This window comes from Camellia sinensis, chromosome 10, assembly GCF_055761805.1.
Source record: "Camellia sinensis isolate YWXY chromosome 10, ASM5576180v1, whole genome shotgun sequence".
Classification (NCBI taxonomy): Eukaryota; Viridiplantae; Streptophyta; class Magnoliopsida; order Ericales; family Theaceae; genus Camellia; species Camellia sinensis.
Genome location: NC_138970.1, coordinates 44,419,203 through 44,438,472, shown reverse-complemented (window position 1 = coordinate 44,438,472; position 19,270 = coordinate 44,419,203). Strand labels below are relative to the sequence as shown.

General features: G+C 34.3%; 1 protein-coding gene across 16 annotated transcripts; it reads right to left on the bottom strand.

Annotated features, from left to right (window-relative positions):
• Positions 1-4,981: 4,981 nt before the first annotated feature.
• Positions 4,982-13,506, bottom strand: LOC114278295 (ranBP2-type zinc finger protein At1g67325-like). Of its 16 annotated transcripts, none has more exons than XM_082891293.1 (16): positions 13,121-13,495; positions 11,299-11,732; positions 10,992-11,083; positions 10,228-10,343; positions 9,427-9,700; positions 8,762-8,844; positions 8,451-8,581; positions 8,112-8,225; positions 7,971-8,033; positions 7,639-7,876; positions 7,472-7,549; positions 7,230-7,292; positions 6,592-6,640; positions 6,341-6,487; positions 5,358-5,449; positions 4,982-5,252 (listed from the first exon to the last, which is right to left on the bottom strand). In XM_082891293.1, the coding sequence occupies exons 4-7, from the start codon at positions 10,267-10,269 to the stop codon at positions 8,456-8,458; spliced, it is 525 nt and encodes a 174-aa protein (XP_082747419.1). In that variant the 5' UTR covers positions 10,270-10,343; positions 10,992-11,083; positions 11,299-11,732; positions 13,121-13,495; the 3' UTR covers positions 4,982-5,252; positions 5,358-5,449; positions 6,341-6,487; positions 6,592-6,640; positions 7,230-7,292; positions 7,472-7,549; positions 7,639-7,876; positions 7,971-8,033; positions 8,112-8,225; positions 8,451-8,455. The 16 variants fall into 16 exon arrangements, with proteins under 16 accessions (XP_082747419.1, XP_082747421.1, XP_082747418.1 ...); XM_082891295.1 differs by having other exon boundaries at positions 11,641-11,732; positions 13,121-13,490; XM_082891292.1 differs by having other exon boundaries at positions 11,596-11,732; positions 13,121-13,484.
• Between the last annotated feature and the right edge of the window lie 5,764 nt (positions 13,507-19,270).

The window sequence follows — 19,270 nt, the reverse complement described above, 5'->3', positions numbered from 1 at the left end:
GCCCGGGACGGCCCGGGGCGGGCTCGACCCGGCCTGTTGACAATGTGAATATTCACATTGACATATTAACATTCACATTGATATGAGTGTAAAATTGACTCGCGTCCCATGGGCAACCCGGGACGAGCCCGGTCCGGCCCGTTGACAATGTGAATATTCACATTGACATATTAACATTCACATTGATAGGAGTATAAAATTGGCCCGTGGCCCGTGGGCGGCCCGAAGCTCGCCCGCTGACCAGGGTGGGCCCGGTCCGGCTCGTTGACAATGTGAATATTCACATTGACATATTAACATTAACATTGATAAGAGTGTAAAATTAGCCTGTGACCCGTGGGCAGCCCGAAGCCCGGCCCCGGGCCGACGTGGGCCCGGCCCGTTGACAACGTGAATATTCACATTGACATGTTAACATTCAAATTGATAAGAGTGTAACATTAGCCCGTGCCCCGTGGCTGCCCGAAATACGCCCACGGCCCGTGGGCAGCTCGAGGCGGGCCCGGCCCGGCCTGTTGACAATTTGAATATTCACATTGACATGTTAACATTCACATTGATAAGAGTGTAAAATTGACTCGCGTCCCATGGGCGGCCCAGAGTGGCCCGGGTTTGGGTCCGGGCCTACCCCGGGCCGTGGGCGAGTTTCCGGCAGCGGACAAGTTTTACACTCCTATCAATGTTAATGTTAACATGTCAATTTGAATATTCACATTGTCACGGGTCGGGCCAAGCCTGCCTCGGGCTGCGATTGAGCTTCGGGCCGCCCACGGGTTGCGGGCCAATTTTATATTTCTATCAATGTGAATGTTAACATGTCAATGTGAATATTCACATTACCAACGGGCCGGGCCCGCCCTGGCCCGAGGTCGAGCTACGGGCTGCCCACGGGTCACGGGCCAATTGTACACTCTTATCAATGTGAATGTTAACATGTCAATGTGAATATTCACATTGTCAACAGGCCGGGCCAGGCCAGTCCCGGGTCGCCCATGGGCCATGGACGGGTTTCGGGCAGCCACGGGGCGCGGGCTAATTTTACACTCCTATCAATGTGCATGTTAACATGTCAATGTGAATATTCACATTGTCACGGGTCGGGCCAAGCCCGCCTCGGGCTACGGTCGGGTTTCGGGCCGCCCACGGGCTGCGGGCCAATTTTACACTTTTATCAATGTGAATGTTAACATGTCAATGTGAATATTCACATTGTCAACGGGCCGGGCCCGTCCCGGCAACGGGCGGTCTTTTGGCCGTCCATGGGCCGCGGGCCAATTTTACACTCTTATTAATGTGAATGTTAACATGTCAATGTGAATATTCACATTGTCAACGGGCCGAACCGGGCCCGCCCCGGGCCGCCCATGGGCGGCGGGCGGGTTTCGCGCCGCCACGGGACGGGGGCCAATTTTACACTCTTATTAATGTGAATGTTAACATGTCAGTGTGAATATTCACATTGTCAACGGGCCGGGCCGGGCCGGGCCGAGTCGGGCTTGCCCTGGGTTGCTGTCTAGTTTTATACTCTTATCAATGTGAATGTTAACATGTCAATGTGAACATTCACATTGTCAACAGGCCGGGCCGGGCCCGCCCACGAGCCGTGGGCGGGTTTCGGGCAGTTACGAGGCGTGGGCTAATTTTACACTCCTATCAATGTGAATGTTAACATGTCAATGCGAATATTCACATTGTCAACGGGCCGGGCCGGGCTCGCCTCGGGCTGCGGGCGAGCTTTTGGCCGCCCATGGGCCGCGACCCAATTTTATACTCTTATCAATTTGAATGTTAACATGTCAATATGAATATTCACATTGTCAACGGGCCGAACCGGGCTCGCCCCGGGCCGCCCATGGGCCACGGGCGGGTTTCGCGTCGCCACGGGACGGGGGCCAATTTTACACTCCTATTAATGTGAATTTTAACATGTCAACGTGAATATTCACATTGTCAACGAGCGGGGCCCGCCCTGGCTCGCGGGCGGGTTTCGAGCCGCCCACGGGCCAATTTACATTCCTATAAATGTGAATTTTAAAATATAAATGTTCACATCATTAAATTGCTAATCGTTGAAAAAATATTTATAAGGGTATCAAAATTAAATATAAGGCCATAAGTGTCCAAGAAAATAGTGTAAATCAAGAAAATGGACTTTATGAAATAAAACTATACATACATGGGACTAAATGGGTTAAAAAATTCCTTCATGGACTTCTTGGGTTAAAACACTTTTAAATTGGACTTATCAATAAAAATCTCCTTTTAGAAGGTATATTATATATATATATATATATATTATAATTAAAAAAGAAAGTTACATAATTTAATTTTTTGAGTTATAACTATAAAAAAAAAATGTCATAACTAAATACAATATGAAGTATAACTAAAAAAATCATGAATTATAACTAAAATAATATCATAATTGAAGAAAATTAGTAATAATTAAAAAAATGACATAATTAAAAATACAGATAGTAAACCTTTTTTAAAAAGAGCGTATATTAGAATTTTTTCATTTTGAAAGACAAGTAGGCTTATGAGAAGCTCATCTTCATATCTCATCTCTCTATATCTTTCCATACTTTTCTTGTAGGTTTCAATCTGAATCCGTATGAATGATCCGAACCGTTTATTTCGTAAGTCTTGCAATAAAGTTCATCCATATAAAAAATTAACTTCATCAGAAAATTGTAAATATAAAAATAAATCTCATTTTATTTTATAAAATGAATGGTAAATCTAATTAAATTTAAACCATCTATTTTATAAAACAAAATGTATTTTGTTCCCATATTTATGTTTGCCCGATGAAACTAATGTTTTGTATAAATGACCTTCATTGAGAGGGATACGAAATATACGGTTCGAATCATTAGTGCTGGTCCGAATTGAGACCAATAAAAAAGTATGAAAAAATATGAAGAGATGAAATATGGAGGGGATTTTATCCCATAAGATATACACCCCACTATAGAAATTTTCCCAATTAATGTAAATGTTGTTTGTTATTATATGGTCATTTTCAAATGTCATGGAAATAAACCGCGCATGACGTAAATCACACGGAATAAAGTGAAATTAGCCTCTTTTTCTTTTTTTTCTTTTTTTTTTTGAAAAAATAAAAATTTGTTTGATAAAAATAAACAACAAAGATATATTTTTAAATTTAAAAAAATTTATTTTTACTCCTAAAAAAAAGTAAAACCATATGACAGTTATTGAATTTTCTATTATTCATTTTTTTTTATCAAATTAATTTATAATTTTCTTAAAAACAATTGGCGAAACAAATTCTCAAAATAGGCTAAACTGATTCGCACTTCGCTTATAGTGCACGCATATGGCAGGCTCAACAATGCTAATTTTTATCTAATTTTTGCTTAGAATTTGTGTAATATATTTTTAATTCAACAATGATAGGTTTATCTATTCTTAGACATAAAGGTTTATCTATTTATTTACGAAAATTTATTTATTCCTACAAAAATTTCTTACAAAAGTACTCTTTTACATACTCTTACCGGAAAGAATCTGTGAAAAAAATGTTTTTATAAGGCTCAGTTTGATTAGGATAAAAATGGTAGAAAGTGAAATAAATGAGAATTTTTTTTTTTTTTAACTCTAAATTTGTTCAGCATGAAAGTGGTGAAAATTACAAGAAAATTAATTTTTGTACAACTCATAATACCATGGTAACTAAGCTTCTAATTTCTACAAAAAATACAAGAAAGTTTAAATTTGTTATAAAAGTAGGAGATTATTTCATTTTTATCCCTATTCTTTGTCACGATTTTCAATAACCCCCGAGACTACTCTTATTTTCACGCATACCCCTATACTATTTAAGTTCTATCAATTTTGCCCTTGCCGTCATATTTGAAATGGAAAAAGTTAAAAAAAAATTACATTTTGGCCCCAAATTTCAAAAGAAAGATGGAGACCCACCATTTTTCCTACCAACAACCACCACGTCAAGCCCTTTTATCTCCTTCGTCATAACTCAATTTCGCCTCATTTTTACGTTGTTGGATTCAACTCATGGTCTAGTTTTCATATTACATCTCACACGTCTCATTCTTCCTATTTTTGTATGCTATCGGAGCTTCGAAAGTTGATAAAAAAAAAAAAAAGACTTTTCTTCTCGTTTTTTACTTTTCTTCAAGCCATCTCTTTCGAATTTCATATCTTTCTCGATTCTTGACGGTTCTACTTCATTCTTTTACCATTTTCTTCACTTCACTTCATATTTCGCTCTACACTATCTCGCTTTCTTACTTCTTTGTGTAATGGACGGTTTTGGTATGCTGAAATTTCACTACTACAAATATAGATAAAGATCACACTTTTTTGGTGTGATGTATGTTTTTTAATCACACCTTTTAAGTTTTATTAAAGTGTGGTCTTTAGGAGTGTGATTAAAAATGGTCATTTTTAATCACACTTTTTAAGTGTCATTAAAAAATGCTTTCATCACACCTTTTAAGTGTGATTAATAATATTTAGATCACACCTTTTAAGTGTGGTTAAAAATATTTAGATCACACCTTTTAAGTGTGGTTAAAAATATTTAGATCACACCTTTTAAGTGTGATTAAAAACTTTAGTTCACACCTTTTAAGTGTGATTAAAAACTTTAGATCACACCTTTTAAGTGTGATTAAAAATATTTTTGATCACACCTTTTAAGTGTGATCTTTGGAAGTGTGATTAAAAAAGATCATTTTTAATCACACTTTTTAAGTGTGATTAATAACATTTAGATCACACCTTTTAAGTGTGATTAAAAATATTTACATCACATCTTTTAAGTGTAATTAATAACATTTAAATCACATCTTTTAAGTGTGATTAATAACTAATAAAATCTGTGATAAAAAAAAGGTGCTACATATTTGAAAAATAATTAATATTATTTTTGTATGCACATTTGAATAATGTAATACACACTATATACTATATTTTGAATCATAACCACATATTGAATAGAATAACGTCATATATTTCATAAATGGAAATTAAATATTCAAAACTATATACAAAGGAATTAAATAAAAAAAATTATCTGTGCTTACATATATTAAAAAATGAAAAAACTTATAAAACCCCTTTAAATACAATATGACAATACAAAATCATAAAAATAATAATATTCAGTGTGCTCTACAAATTCTCTGAAAATAACTTCATCCATAGCTCTCTTCAGCTTCATCAAGTCATCAATCATCTTCACCAAAATGATGATTATATAACTGAATCATCCAATTCCATTAACACAACTTCATTAAACTTGAATGGTTGAAAAATCTATCATAGTGCGACCATATATAAAAATTAGTTTGTGTCAATCATTGTACCATTCACGGATGCCTCTGAAAGGATATCAGAATTCAAGCTAGAGAGAGCTGTTAGCACCAATGGGTGAGAAGCAAGTGTAGAAGCAGGGATCCTGAAACAAACAGATATTCAAACCAGTTATGAGAGTTCTATCATGTAAACTAGGGTGGGGAAGTTGTGCAAAATGGATATCATAATCACATAAGAATTTAGAACATCCACATGAACAACCAAAAATACCCAATCACAAAGCTTTCAGTTTCCCAAGAGTAACACAGACATATGCATAGAGAGAGAGAGAGAGAGAGAGAGAATAAAATAATTTGGAATATAATGATAAAAAATATATATATAAATTTATGCCTATTCTCATCCTTCAGACTTTGAAAATTAGTGTTGCATTGCATTTTGTTGTAAAAAAATAATTAAATATTCATAATACATAACATATAATAATTGCTTACACTATATATAATATATAATAAATATTCAAATCTATATATTTTTGTGTGTCATCCACGTGTCATGTCCGACATTGTCTGATAATATTCCTGTCGACACATCTGTGTAGTGTTTATGCCGTGCTTCTTAGCCTATGAAGCATGGACACCGTTATGGCGGTCACGATGTCGGACACTTGTTAGACATGAACATGCCCTGAACACATGTCGGATAAGCGGGAGGAATTGGACACATTAGACGTGGGGACACAAAAAAAACATCTTAACATGAAACATCATAGGTATTAAATTTGTTTCAAAGACAGTTTGAAATGCACATATGCATCAGCATTGCCAAACTTCTCATTTACACAATTTCCTAACTTGAAGTTTATTTTGTTCCAAAATGAGTTCTTTAAGCCACAGTCAAATCCCCAAGATAAGTAGTAGCACCCAATAACATATCTACCTAAGGCCCAATGACGCCATCCCTTTTATGATCTCATCGACAGACAAAGCTTGATTTCAAATTAAATATTTCTTCTGAACAGAATTGAGTATACCTCAGGCAAAACTCTTAGTAGCTCGAGGAAGCTTGGTATGCATTCGGGGTGAGAATTCATCTCATCTCTAAGCCAATTTACAATGCCACCATCACCCCAATCTTTAGCAGGAACATGAACAGCCAATGCAGCCACAGCAAGGCTAATCTAAAAGGTGACAAATTTTAGCTGGACATATCTTTGTATTTACATTCCAAGTTGTGTGTGCGCGCACAAGAGTGTAAGTGGTTGTACAGAGAAAACAACAATACCTGGGTTCTAACTTTAGGGGGGGCCTTTGTGAAATGTTTTCAATAAGCTCTGCATTTACAACCATGTGAAAGCTGGTAATCAGTCAAAGAAACTCTTTTGCATCACAAACATGAATCAACATATGCACACAATTGCAAGAAAACAAGTTTACATGCACTAAACAGAAACAGCAGCATATAGACAAAACTTATTTACACTACGAACAGTGGAAAATTAGGGAAAGAAACAGTGAGGGAAAGGGGGCACTAGGTACACCAACGTTGGCGTATTTTTCAGATTGCAGGATCTTGTTCAAGATATTAGGATTCAAAATACAAAGTTACAAACTGCCCATCTGCAATCCTCACACGTCTTTATAGTGTATAAGAAAGAACACTGTTGCAGATTTATCAAGAAAGAAAAGGATGGAAGAACAAGCTAAGCTTATAAAGAATCTATGTAAAGCATAACTTTCAGTTCCCACTAACTATGGTATAGCATTTGCCCCTTTCAATTAGCAAACATGTAGATCCCAAGGCTCCCCCAGTAAACAATGAAATTATAGATAGAAATGGCACTACCAACAAATCATATGATAACTCATGCCAAATTCTGAATGAGAACCTCATAAAAGTGTAAAACCTATAAATATTCTTACATTTAATAAATCCCGTAACGGGCGAAAAGCTTCAGAAGGCAGCTCTTCAAAATCTCGTTGTACCTGTCCATCACAAGCAAAATGCACTATGATATGTGAAAAGAAAGGCTGCCTTGATATACCAAAACCTATAATAAATGCAAATCAAAAGACATATTCACAGGTGAATAGCATTATATAGCAGTAACCTTCGGTACAAATCACAAATGCACAGATAATGAATAGCAGGAGAATCAGATTACCTTGCTTCTGAGGGTTTGAGAACAAAAGATTAAAGTTTCTTGATTGCTACTAGCATCATGAAGTAAATTATTGGAGACCTAAACAAGCAATAACATATTAGTAAATCTCAACAATTAAAAAAAATGAGATCCAACCAACACATGATAAGAACAGAATCAAGTACTACAATGAATATGTATCATGTTAGCGCATCCGAGGAATAAATCTCAACAATTGATGTGCTTCTTTTTCCGTCGGCTAGAGAAACCCCAGTGATGGCAGATGCACCACATATTTTACACATCACTAATTATAATAATATTTAATGAAATTTATTCATCAATGTACATGATACACCATGTGTAACGTTGGCATATACGAGCAACAAGTAACGCCCAATTGATACCACCAAGAAACCTTGAAACCTGATTGTGACAGAGAATCACACAGCAGATGTAGTCAGAAATGAGACACAGCAGAAAGAACAAAGAAACATTAAGAATGAAAGAGCATCCTCACATTTGAATAAACCCCACGTCGCTTTGCCCAGAGTGTCACACATCTCAGTGTAGTACGAAAGCTCTGACCATGATAAAAATAAACATAATCAGCAACACATACAAAAAGCCAAATTTATGAACAAAAATATTCAATAACAACCTGAATATTTGGGACCAAACGCAAAACTTGATCAGTCACTCTGCATCCATTGAGACTATGAACTGTCTGCTCATCTACATTCTGCAGTATTGAATCTAGTGAAATATTCAAGTCCTGTAACAGACAAACATATTTAGAGATGAACCTTGGGCTAATATATAGCTTTGCCCTTGATACTACACTAATTCAAGGCGGTGTGGCGTGCCCGTGAGGGCAGTGGTGGCTCTGCATTCTAAACCTGGGCTAATATAGCCTTGTACTTTGTTACTAAGTTCATTCATGGGGTGCTTGATCCTGAGAGAGTTGAGAAATTTTTCTAGATGAGGAGAGCATTTGAACCTGGTCTATATATATCCCATGAGGGGACATTGGTGACTACTTTGAAGCCCGACCAGAGCTTCTAGGCACGTTGACACCCAGATTTTGGCATTACCATGCTGCTTTGGCCACAACCTGCTGGCATCGACAACCTGTGGGCAAGGCAAGTCCATTTTCCCAAACCATCACATAGAGAAAGAGTATGGTTTTGAAAATATTTGTCAACTTAAACATGATTATGCGGGTATCATGTACGTTATTCTGTAGTACTATGCTTCCTTGCAAATAAATTAATTAGTAAACAGCTCTAGACATGGACATTTTGCACATACCATGTCAGCATGGCCCATGGCCATACCCATACCCATACCCAAGCCATAGCGGTCCATCAGGGGTGGCATACCGTACATCCTGCCTAAAACAAACAAAAATAACAATAAATAAAAACACAACCTCATAAATGCTACACCAAAACAAAAGCCAAATGCAAATCAAAAAAAAAAAGAAAGAAAAAAAAGAGACCAAATGGGCATCAGCTGAAGATACTGAATAAGTAAGACTGTAGAATGCACCAGCCTTCAAGAATCATAAGCCGATTATCATATCTTTATATGCTCAATAAACCGTAAAAAATTTCTAATACTACAAATCACCTTTTTCTCACGTATGTGGGTGGATGGGTATAGGGGTGCAGGTTTTTCTAAATAAAATAAACTACATTAAAAATCTCTATTTACCAAAAAGCATACATAACTAATCACAGGCCTACACCAATACAGAGCTCTCCTATGAAGCCTATAAAAAGAGATAAAGATTCACAAAAGTTACCTCTAAGGAAAAAAGTAGAGTAGATAAAGTGATGCATAATGACAGAATAGTTAACCAGTAAGGGGAATAAAAAAGGTAATTAGAAACTGATACAACGAAAACAGGCTTTATAGAATTTTTTTTTTTTTTAAATCATGCAACCAATAAGAAGCACAAGAGAAACACATACCATTTCCTATCATAGATCCACTAGAATAAGGTGTTGGACAAGCTATATGCAGGGGTCTATACGGGCTGCCTCCAGAAAGGCGGCTGCCGTAGTTGTAAGGATAGGCAGAACCCCCAGAAAATGGAACATCATAAGGAGACATAGATGATCCATTGAAGAGAGAAGATCCATAAGGTGGCACACCCATATACATCGAGGAGGGTGCACCAGAGCCTATATAGGGAGCTGAGGATGAGTAGACATGCATGGGTTGTATGGGTTTTGCAGCAGATTTCTGAAAGATAAGAAGAAAAAAAAAATGGTTTAAAGAATTCAATAATATAGTAGACAGAAAAAATAAATTAGCTACAAAACACCACCAAACCATGAAACATGTTGATCAACCATGATAAAGCAAAATGAAGATGGCAAGCAAGGATGATGTGATTAAAGTACATACAGACTAAAGAGCTGATAAAATGAAAACTTCGAGCAGACAGGACATTAATGAGAATTAAAGCAACCAACAAGCCAGATATAACTAAAAGACCTCATAAATACGTTCAGGGTAATGTTCACACATATAATTAAAATGTCTGCCATTGTGACTTAAAAGAGAACTTTTAATCTTACAAAGACCACTGTGAAAGCATTAAGTTGCCTATTAAATAACAGATCTGGATAAATATGCAAAATTAAAGTACTTATCAAAAATGACACATGCATATTATAACATGAATCTCTACACAACTCCTATAAGGAACTTTAAGTGAGTTAACTGATTCATGGGTGGTTAATATCACATCGAATTTCAGATCTTACTGAGTTGTAATCTGCTGGCCTCGATTGAGTACGGTTGTGCATATTGCAAGTCGTCCTAAATGAAAATTTGACATTTCCACAGCTAGGGCAGGTCCAGTCATCTTCCTTGCGACTGCCTACAAACATAAAGGAATTAACAAATGGGTCGCAATCATAACTTCTGAAATGAGATATATCAGAGCCAATTATTGATATAAGGAGTAAAAAAAATTTGATAATTATTCCATCTTTCAGGAGTCAATTTCACAAAGCATGATAACAAGCACCACATGGACCTAAGCAAAAAACATGAAAAGATTATGTGCACAAACAAAGCTTTTACTTGCGTTTGGATCAGCATCAAAACATCAATTAGAACACATCAATTGTTTTGTTAATAAAACAATTAAAAGCTACAATTATTCACTAATTTCCAACACCAAATCACATCATGTCTTAATAGATTTAGAAACGTGAGAAATTAAAAATTAGTGAACAAATTCATTACCTCTTGGCATATCTCTGCCCACTATCCAAAATTCTTGAAACAAATTCCCCCAACCCCCCCTCCAAAAAGAGAAATTATATCAACTTAGCAGTACAAAGGGGAGAACACATATATCTATACATCATTTAGCACATATGGATACATATATGCATACAAAGGGGAGAACACATAATTTATTTGTTAATTTCTATAAGGCTGAACCCATAAGTGGTGGTTATAAGAGCAATGTTTTGTGTATTTTCGTACTTAACATGTATTTAATGTCAACATATATAACCTCTTTGTCTCTGCTGAAAGAGCAGCAACAAACTGTCAACTCTGCTTCCAGGCACCTTGATAGGATTTCCACATCAATGCAGCATGCTTCATCTGAAATAAAAAATTAAAAAAAAAATAAATAAATAAACAACTTAAAAAGACAATCAATGGATTCAACTGCATAAAATCAAAGTGGTATTCAGTCTACACATGATTCTGTGTCTACACATGATTCTAACTACATTTTTGAACAAAAAGGGGGAATAATAATAATAGGACCACCCATGTGTAGCAGCTTGAAAAACAAGGAAACTCAGAAAACATACCAAGATGCAAGTTTATCAATTTACATGGGAACTACACCAAAATGATTATTAGAAGAGTTAGAAAGCAAGAAATGCCAAAATGAGATTTCAAAAAAAGGCAAAATAATGGACTAGAGAGAGACAAAGCAGATCTGATATTACCATGTTAGCAGATTGTAGAGAGAGAGAGAGAGAGAGAGAGAGAGAGAGAGAACAGATCTGATCGAAGAGAGAGCAGATCTGCATCTCTTCATCGTTGAGCTTCTACTCACTGTTTCCAATGATCCACATGCTAATTCAACATAATGTGGTACTTACACGTATCATACTGACTGCACCAGAAACATGATTCTGCATTTTCACCTGAGTATCACTCAGATGATCTGGTAAAAAGCATCCTGACCATTGCCATCCAGGTTTGTTGAAACGAATTGAAACTAGTAATTCCCTATGACCTGTTAAACCACAAGAAACCAAGTAAGAAAAATAATAGAAAAGAAAACATTATTATAAGAAAAGGCTTCCATATCTCTGTAAATTTTAAAGAAAAAAGAAATTTGCTAAAGATAAACATTTTTCATCTACCTAGTTGAGAGCTAAAAGAAGTGACAATATGAACATTTATGATATAGTCAGCCAAGCAGACAAAGTTGAATTTGACCATGAAATTTCATCTTTAGACCTTCCTCACTCACTCTGTTTTACAACCACCACATGCTTACGAAGTGGTTTTTAGGTCTGGAGCTTAAGCATTTTTCCAACAATCCCCACCTATTTATTAATGCAAAGCTTTAAAAAAAGAAAGAATAGAGAACTTGAAAAAAGAGAATGTATCAAGTGGTTACAAATACACAGGCTGACTTCATGGAGAATAACATTAGATAATGAGGAGAAAGGACACTATTAGCTAAGTCCAGGCAAATGGATTTGAGTTTCATTGCTAAACTTTTTAATAGATCAGAGATGTAGAGCAAGTAAATATTGTTAAATGTACATATCTTCCCTTTCAAGAATACTTGTGATATAGGTTTTAGTTTTATCCAAAACAACCGTCCCATTAAGGTATAACCAAAGTGTGTCTGTACCAATTTATTTTTTTAAATGGAGCTACAGCAATCAATCAATGGCAATAATCTAAATCCCTAATTGTCCAAGTCCAAATGAAAATAAGAAACATAATAATTTCACAACAAAAATAATAATTTGAGAGACAGAGATTTGTGAAGAAAATTAGTAGCAAATAAATTATGTACTCATAAGCAAGAACTATTGAAGCAGAATTTTCAACTAACATGCATTAACCACTTAAGCTAATTTTTCAACTCGCTGCAAATTAAAATGAACTTAAACCAAAGAAAAAAAAAATTAATTCAAGAAACTAATTTTTATACAATCACATGCTTTCAAAATTAGTTCAAGAACTTGGAAATCCCTTAGGGTTCTCTAATTTTAGATTCAATAATTTTTTTTTTATAAATTTTTTTTATACAATCACAACTAAGTTAAAGTATCCTAATTTTTGTAACAGAACATCAATTGTTTTAGAATAACAAATTTAAAAAAAAAATAAAAAAAAATTTGTGTTCAACCCATTAAAGAACCCAATTTCACAATAAGCAATTGACATTGAAGATATTTTTCCCAACTCAGATTCAAGAAGTTTATAAAAAAAGAGAAAAATTCACAATCTAAAACAATATAATCACATGCTTTCAGAATTAATTCAAGAAACTAGAGTTCCTTAAGGTTCACTAATTTTACATAATTTTGGAATTGTTCAATCAAAACCTTGATTTTTTTAGTGAAAATCCCCAAATCAAAACCCTAGTTTGAATCTACAAACCTGGTTGAAGGGTGGAAGTGTTCTTTGCGTGCATTCGTCTCTTCCGTCTCCTTTCGGCCATCTTCTCTCTCCGTCGTTACTTCTCTTTCTTTGTTCTTTTCTTCTGGTTCAGAGCTCTGTCTGTGTGTATTTTCTTTGTCCATCTTCTCCTTCTCACTCATTGTTATGCCGGTTGGGGTTTGGGTTTGGGATTTGGGGTCTAAAGAAGAGAGAGAGTGAGGGTTTTGAAGAGTTTTTGCAAAAGAAAGAGAGGAGGGTTTGGGATTTGGCGTCTGATGCAGAGAGAGGGTAGGGGTTTGAAGAGTTTTTGCAGAGACCTGAGAGAGAGAGAGAGAGAGAGAGAGGAGAGAGGAGATGGTACGATGGAGAGAAAGTGAAAGGGTTTTAGGAATTATATATTTTATATAAAAATTAAATTGAAATATTTTATACAATCATACTTATTTAGGGAGTGTGATTAAAAAGTAATAGTATATATATATAATCACACTTTAATTAGAATGTGTAATTAAAAAATATATAAATAATCACACTTTAATTAAAATGTGCGATTAAAACATATATATATAATCACACTTTTTTAAAAAGTGTGATTAAAAAGTAGTAGTGTATATATAATCACACTTTAATTACATTATGTGATTAAAAAATATATATATAATCACACTTTAATTAGAATGTGTGATTAAAAAATATATAAATAATCACACTTAGTTAAAAAGTGTGATTAAAAAGTAATAGTGTATATATAATCACACTTTAATTAGAATGTGTGATTAAAAATATATATAAATAATCACACTTTAATTAGAATGTGTGATTAAAAAATATATATATAATCACACTTATTTAAAAAGTGTGATTAAAAAGTAGTAGTGTATATATAATCACACTTTAATTAGAAAGTGTGATTAAAAAATATATAAATAATCACACTTTAATTAGAATGTGTGATTAAAAAATATATATATAATCACACTTGTTTAAAAAGTGTGATTAAAAAGTAGTAGTGTATATATAATCACACTTTAATTAGAAGGTGTGATTAAAAATATATATATATAATCACACTTAATTGAAAAGTGACATAAAAAATAAATATTATCACACTCAATCAAATAAAGTGTGATTAAAATATCAATCTAATTTTTTTTATCACACTTCCAATAAAAGTGAGATCTTTTTTTTTTATTAAAGTGTGATCTTTAACTATTTTTGTAGTAGTGTTTGTCTAAAAACTAATTTCAAAATTTTCAAAACATTCATTTTTTGTTTCTTTCTTCTCCATCTTCCTCGTTCTTCTTCTTCTTCTTCCTCTTCTTCTTCACCTATAACATGATGTGGAACATAGTTCTAGGTGGTAACGAAACTAGTGATGGTGGTGGTGGCGGTAATGGAGTTCGATGTCAGTGAAGTTGGTGGTTCGGATAGTGATTTTCTTTTTCTTCTTCAAATTATATACATACATATTATCTTTTCTACTGGAATTTTCTCAGTCCATTTGAATGGAGCATCGTGCCCATTTAGACTTGGATCGTAAATGAGATGCAAACCTCAACTGTTTTTCCAAGAACAAAAGAAATTTGTATTGTTAAGAAAAATCTTATAGCAAATAGCTGATTTTGTATTAGAAGAAAGGTTTTGTTGTTATAGCCATTGATGTTGAATTACAAATTAATGAGCACCTATTAATTTCTCTATTTGCTATGACTGCTCTATCATGATACGAATCTAAACATGTCCAATAAGAGTTTTTCTCTCAGTTGAATATCCTCTAGGTTCTCTCTCAGGAATTACACCTATTTTCAATGCAGTACCATACATATTACAAGCACTCAAGGCGCCTTGTCGATTGAACTCACAAATAAAAATGTTGAAAGAAATCTTTGTAGGGACTGAACTTCCTTGACGCATGAGGACTAAACCGACAATGCCTTCTCTACTCTTCCCATGACACAAAGTGCTCGAATGACAATTTTGAAAGTGATATTCTTCAGGGCATATGTAATCTCAACCATCAACTTCACCAACATCACCACCCGAACTACCAACTTCACCGCCACCGAACTCCATTACCACCACCATGAGTATTACTATCACCACTACCTTATAACACCAAACCTGCATTTTTCACAACCAAGTTCCATTACCGCCACCATGAGTATTACCATCACCACCACCTTGCAACACCAAACCCACCGCCATCGCCGAACTGCCACCACCACTATCACCAGTTCTGTTACCACCTAGAACCATGTTCTACATCATGTTATAAGTGAAGAAGAAGAAGAAGAAGAAGAAGAAGAAGAATGGGAAAGATGGAGAAGAGAGAAATAAAAAAATGAATGTTTTGAAATTTTCAAAATTAGTTTTCGGACAACTTTTGACATACCAAAACCACCCATTACACGAAAAAGTGAGAAAGCAAGGTAGTGTAGGGCAAAGTAGGAAGTGATGCAAAGATAATGGCGAAAGAATGAAGTAGAACCGTCAAGAATCGAGAAAGATATGAAGTTCAAAAGATGGCTCGAAGAAAAGTCGAAAACGAGAAGAAAAGTATTATTTATTTATTTTATTTTTTTATCAACTTTCGGGGCTCCGGTAGTATGAAAAAAAAAAAGAGAACGAGACGTATTAGATGTGATACGAAAACTAGACCGTGAGTTGAATCCAACGACGTAAAAATGAGGCGAAATGAAGTTATGACGAAGGAGATAGGAAGACTTGAAGTGGTGGTTACTGGTGGTGGTTTGCTGGTAGGAAAAATGGTGGGTCTGCATCTTTCTTTTGAAATTTGGGGCCAAAATGTAATTTTTTAACTTTTCCTTTTTCAAATCTGACGACGAGGGCAAAATTGATAGTAACTTAAATAGTATAGGGGTATGCGTGAAAATAAGAGTAGTCTAGAGGGTTATTGAAAATCATGACAAAGTATAGGGATAAAAATAAAATAATCTCTAAAAGTAGTTACTTATAATTAGAATTCTTATTTTCGTATAAAATTTTCATCTTAATCAAATTCATAGGAGAAAAGATATTTTCTTTACCTTTTTTTTTCTTTCACTTTACTTTCTACTATTTTTATTTTTTACAATTTATTTATTTCTAATCAAATGAACCATAAGAATTTTTTTGTGAGAATGCAACACAACTATTCTTTTACACAATATTTTACACACTTATATTGGTGTGGGGCCACACCCAAGAAATTGCCTTTTTAATTAGGTGTGAGATTGAACACAAATTTAGAAATTTACACTTATATAGGTTTGGGGCCACACCCAAGAATTAGGTACATATATCATTTGTCTTTTTAATTAGGTGTAAGATTGAACACAACTTTAGAAATACAATTAAATTTGGATCAATTTTGAGAAACCGAACACTAATTTAGAAATAGGAATTAAATTCGGATCAAGCTTGAGAAACCAAACAATACGGGTAATTCAAAATCCGAATGAAAAATGATATATAAGTTTAATTTTTAAATCTAGTGATGTGTTAAAAAAATAATTAATTAATAATTAGAGAATATTTAATTATTAACAAATTATTTTCTTAAAACATCATTAGGTCACTACAGTATATAAGAGTTTTAGAGACCAATTTTTTTTTTTGTCTCTAAAAGTGAAATTTTTGTTGCAAAAAATATTTAAGGATCAATTTCTATCGTTAGTCGCTAAAAAATCGTCCCGAAAAATAAAAAATAAGGCTTTTAGAGACAAAATTTAGAAAATGTCACTAATAAATAGATTTTCAGGGACAAAATAATTTGATCTCAAAATGGTTTATTTTTTTAGACAAAAAATTTGGTCCCAAAAGAATAATAATTCATCACTAATGTCCAAATTTTGTTACTAAAAATATAATAATGATATTTTTCATAATAAAAATATTTGGTCTCTAAAAAATAAATTTGTCCTTAAATTTTGGTCTTTAAAACCTTAATTTTTTGTAGGATAAAGATTGGTAGCTCGAAAATTTACCCCCCCTAATCTCCCTAATGCCCAAAACTAGGCTTTTTTTTTTCTTTCTTTTTTTTCTTCCATTTTCGAAGCTTTTTGAGCTCAAACACAGACGGGGAAGAGGGAGAGGGAGAGGGAGAGGGAGAGAGAGAGAGAGGGAGAGCGGAGAGGAGAGAGGGAGACACACACACACACAGAGGCCCCCCTGCATTCCGGCCGACCGTCCGATCGTCGCAGCTCTGCCATCGTCGCAGCTCGGAGATGGATCGTCGCAGCTCCAGTCCCTTCTTCTTCCTCCTCCTCCTTTTTCCCTCTCTTCTTCTTCTTCTTCCCTTCTTCCTCTTCTTCTTTCTTCTTCTCTGCTTTCTTTCTTTTTCTTCGTCTCTTTTGATTTTCTGATTGAAAAAAAAAAAAATTTAAAACGACGAAACGACGTCGTTTCGTCGTTTAGGGGGATTCGGGGAGGCTAATTTCGAGCGACGTAGCATTGTTGCTTTTTGTAATGGGTTTAGAAAGTGGATCCAACTTATGGGCCTGAATAGCAATATTCAACTCGAATTATGTTTAATAAAATAAAAAATATTTAATATACGTATAAATTATTAGGGTAAATTACACTCACCTCTCTCGAGGTTTGAAAAAAATATAATTAGTATCACACTTTTGATATAATTACATTGACTTCTGTCAATGTTTTAATTCATATAACACTTAAGCTTTTCATCATCAATAATTCGTTAATTATATGAATGAAAAAAATGATGTTATAATCTATTTTCTAATAAAATGTATATTTATCTTTATTTATTTCAATAAAGAATCAGTGTAATTATGTAAAAAAATGTGGCACTAATTGTATTTTCTTGAAATTTCAAGAGAGGTGATTGTAAATTATCTAAAGTAGTAAGTGTCCAGTGATATTAAAATTATCAATATCGGTAGATCATATTTACTATATTATATATACAACTAATATAACACTAAACTTATATTTTTTTTTTCTCACACATAAATGGTGAATTAATTCCTTAATTCTTATCTCTTTTCTCTCTATCTCTCTTTCAATATTAAATTATTTATTTTAATATTATTAATAATTCTACTAAAAAGCATTAATTGGATTTTATTTTAAATAATAGATAAATTACACTGACAACCCTTGAAAATTCTATTTAATGTAGATCCCTTTTCACATTTGAAAAATTACATTCTCCTCCTTAAGGTTTATAATCTCATTATAAATTGTTCCCTAGATTACTGATGTCATGCCCTAAACTTTTCTAAATGACCATCTTGCCATTTTTTCTACCATTTCTTCTTTTTATTATCATAATTGAAAAAACTAAAACCCCCAATATATTGATTTGTGATTATGTATTAATTTTAAATAGTAAATAACAATTACAATCAAACAATCCAAGATGAATCGATACAACGATTTAACGTAGAAAAATCACAATTGGAGCGCTTCCAATTGTAATTAAAAAAAACATGTGCCAAATCTTCAAAACAATCCACTAAGAAGACAAAAAAGAATTACACAAGCGTACTCTCAATTACTTAGCGAATCTACACCCGAATTGAACCGACCCCAATGTGCCTCTTCCACCACTGTCTTCACCTCAGAAATGTCTTACTCAACGTTAAATCCATAACGCTGATGTTCCCCGGAATCCACCAAAGCTTCAGGCCCAAGTTCCCCAGAATCCATCGAAGAATGCTTCTCTCTTTGTGAATAACAGAATAACAATCCTTGATGTTTGACAATTTGTAGTTCGTTAATCAATGGATTACCTTCTATACATCAAGGAAACTTATATAAACCACCTTCAAATAGAAAACACTTATTTTTTATTTTCTTTATTTCTGAAAATTTGGACGGCTCAAACCCTAAAACGGGCAAACAACGAACTTTATAGAAACTAGATCTCGAAAACTGTTCGAGCGTACATTTCGCTGCTTGAGTTGTGTAACTAAAAGCGGTGCGAAACATATAAGCTGACCGCTTGAGCGCAACTTTCACGACTCGAGCAGTAAAACTTTCTTCTCAGAAGTTCAGACGCTTTGCAAAAGTACTGGATGATCTTTTTCTTTGCTCCGGTGCACAAATGACTGCTCGAGTAGTCAAACAACTCGATCCCCGTACTTAGTCAGTGAAGTGGCAAACACTATAACAAAATGCACC

What these genes read in the sequence shown, in the direction of transcription:
- LOC114278295 (XM_082891291.1), bottom strand. Translation starts at nt 10,269, where the DNA reads ATGCACAACCGTACTCAATCGAGGCCAGCAGATTACAACTCA. An exon ending in GGCCAGCAGATTACAACTCA is followed by an intron (nt 9,701 to 10,227) that starts GTAAGATCTGAA and finishes CTTATCTTTCAG; the next exon opens with AAATCTGCTGCAAAACCCAT. An exon ending in TGGATCTATGATAGGAAATG is followed by an intron (nt 8,845 to 9,426) that starts GTATGTGTTTCT and finishes TGTTTGTTTTAG; the next exon opens with GCAGGATGTACGGTATGCCA.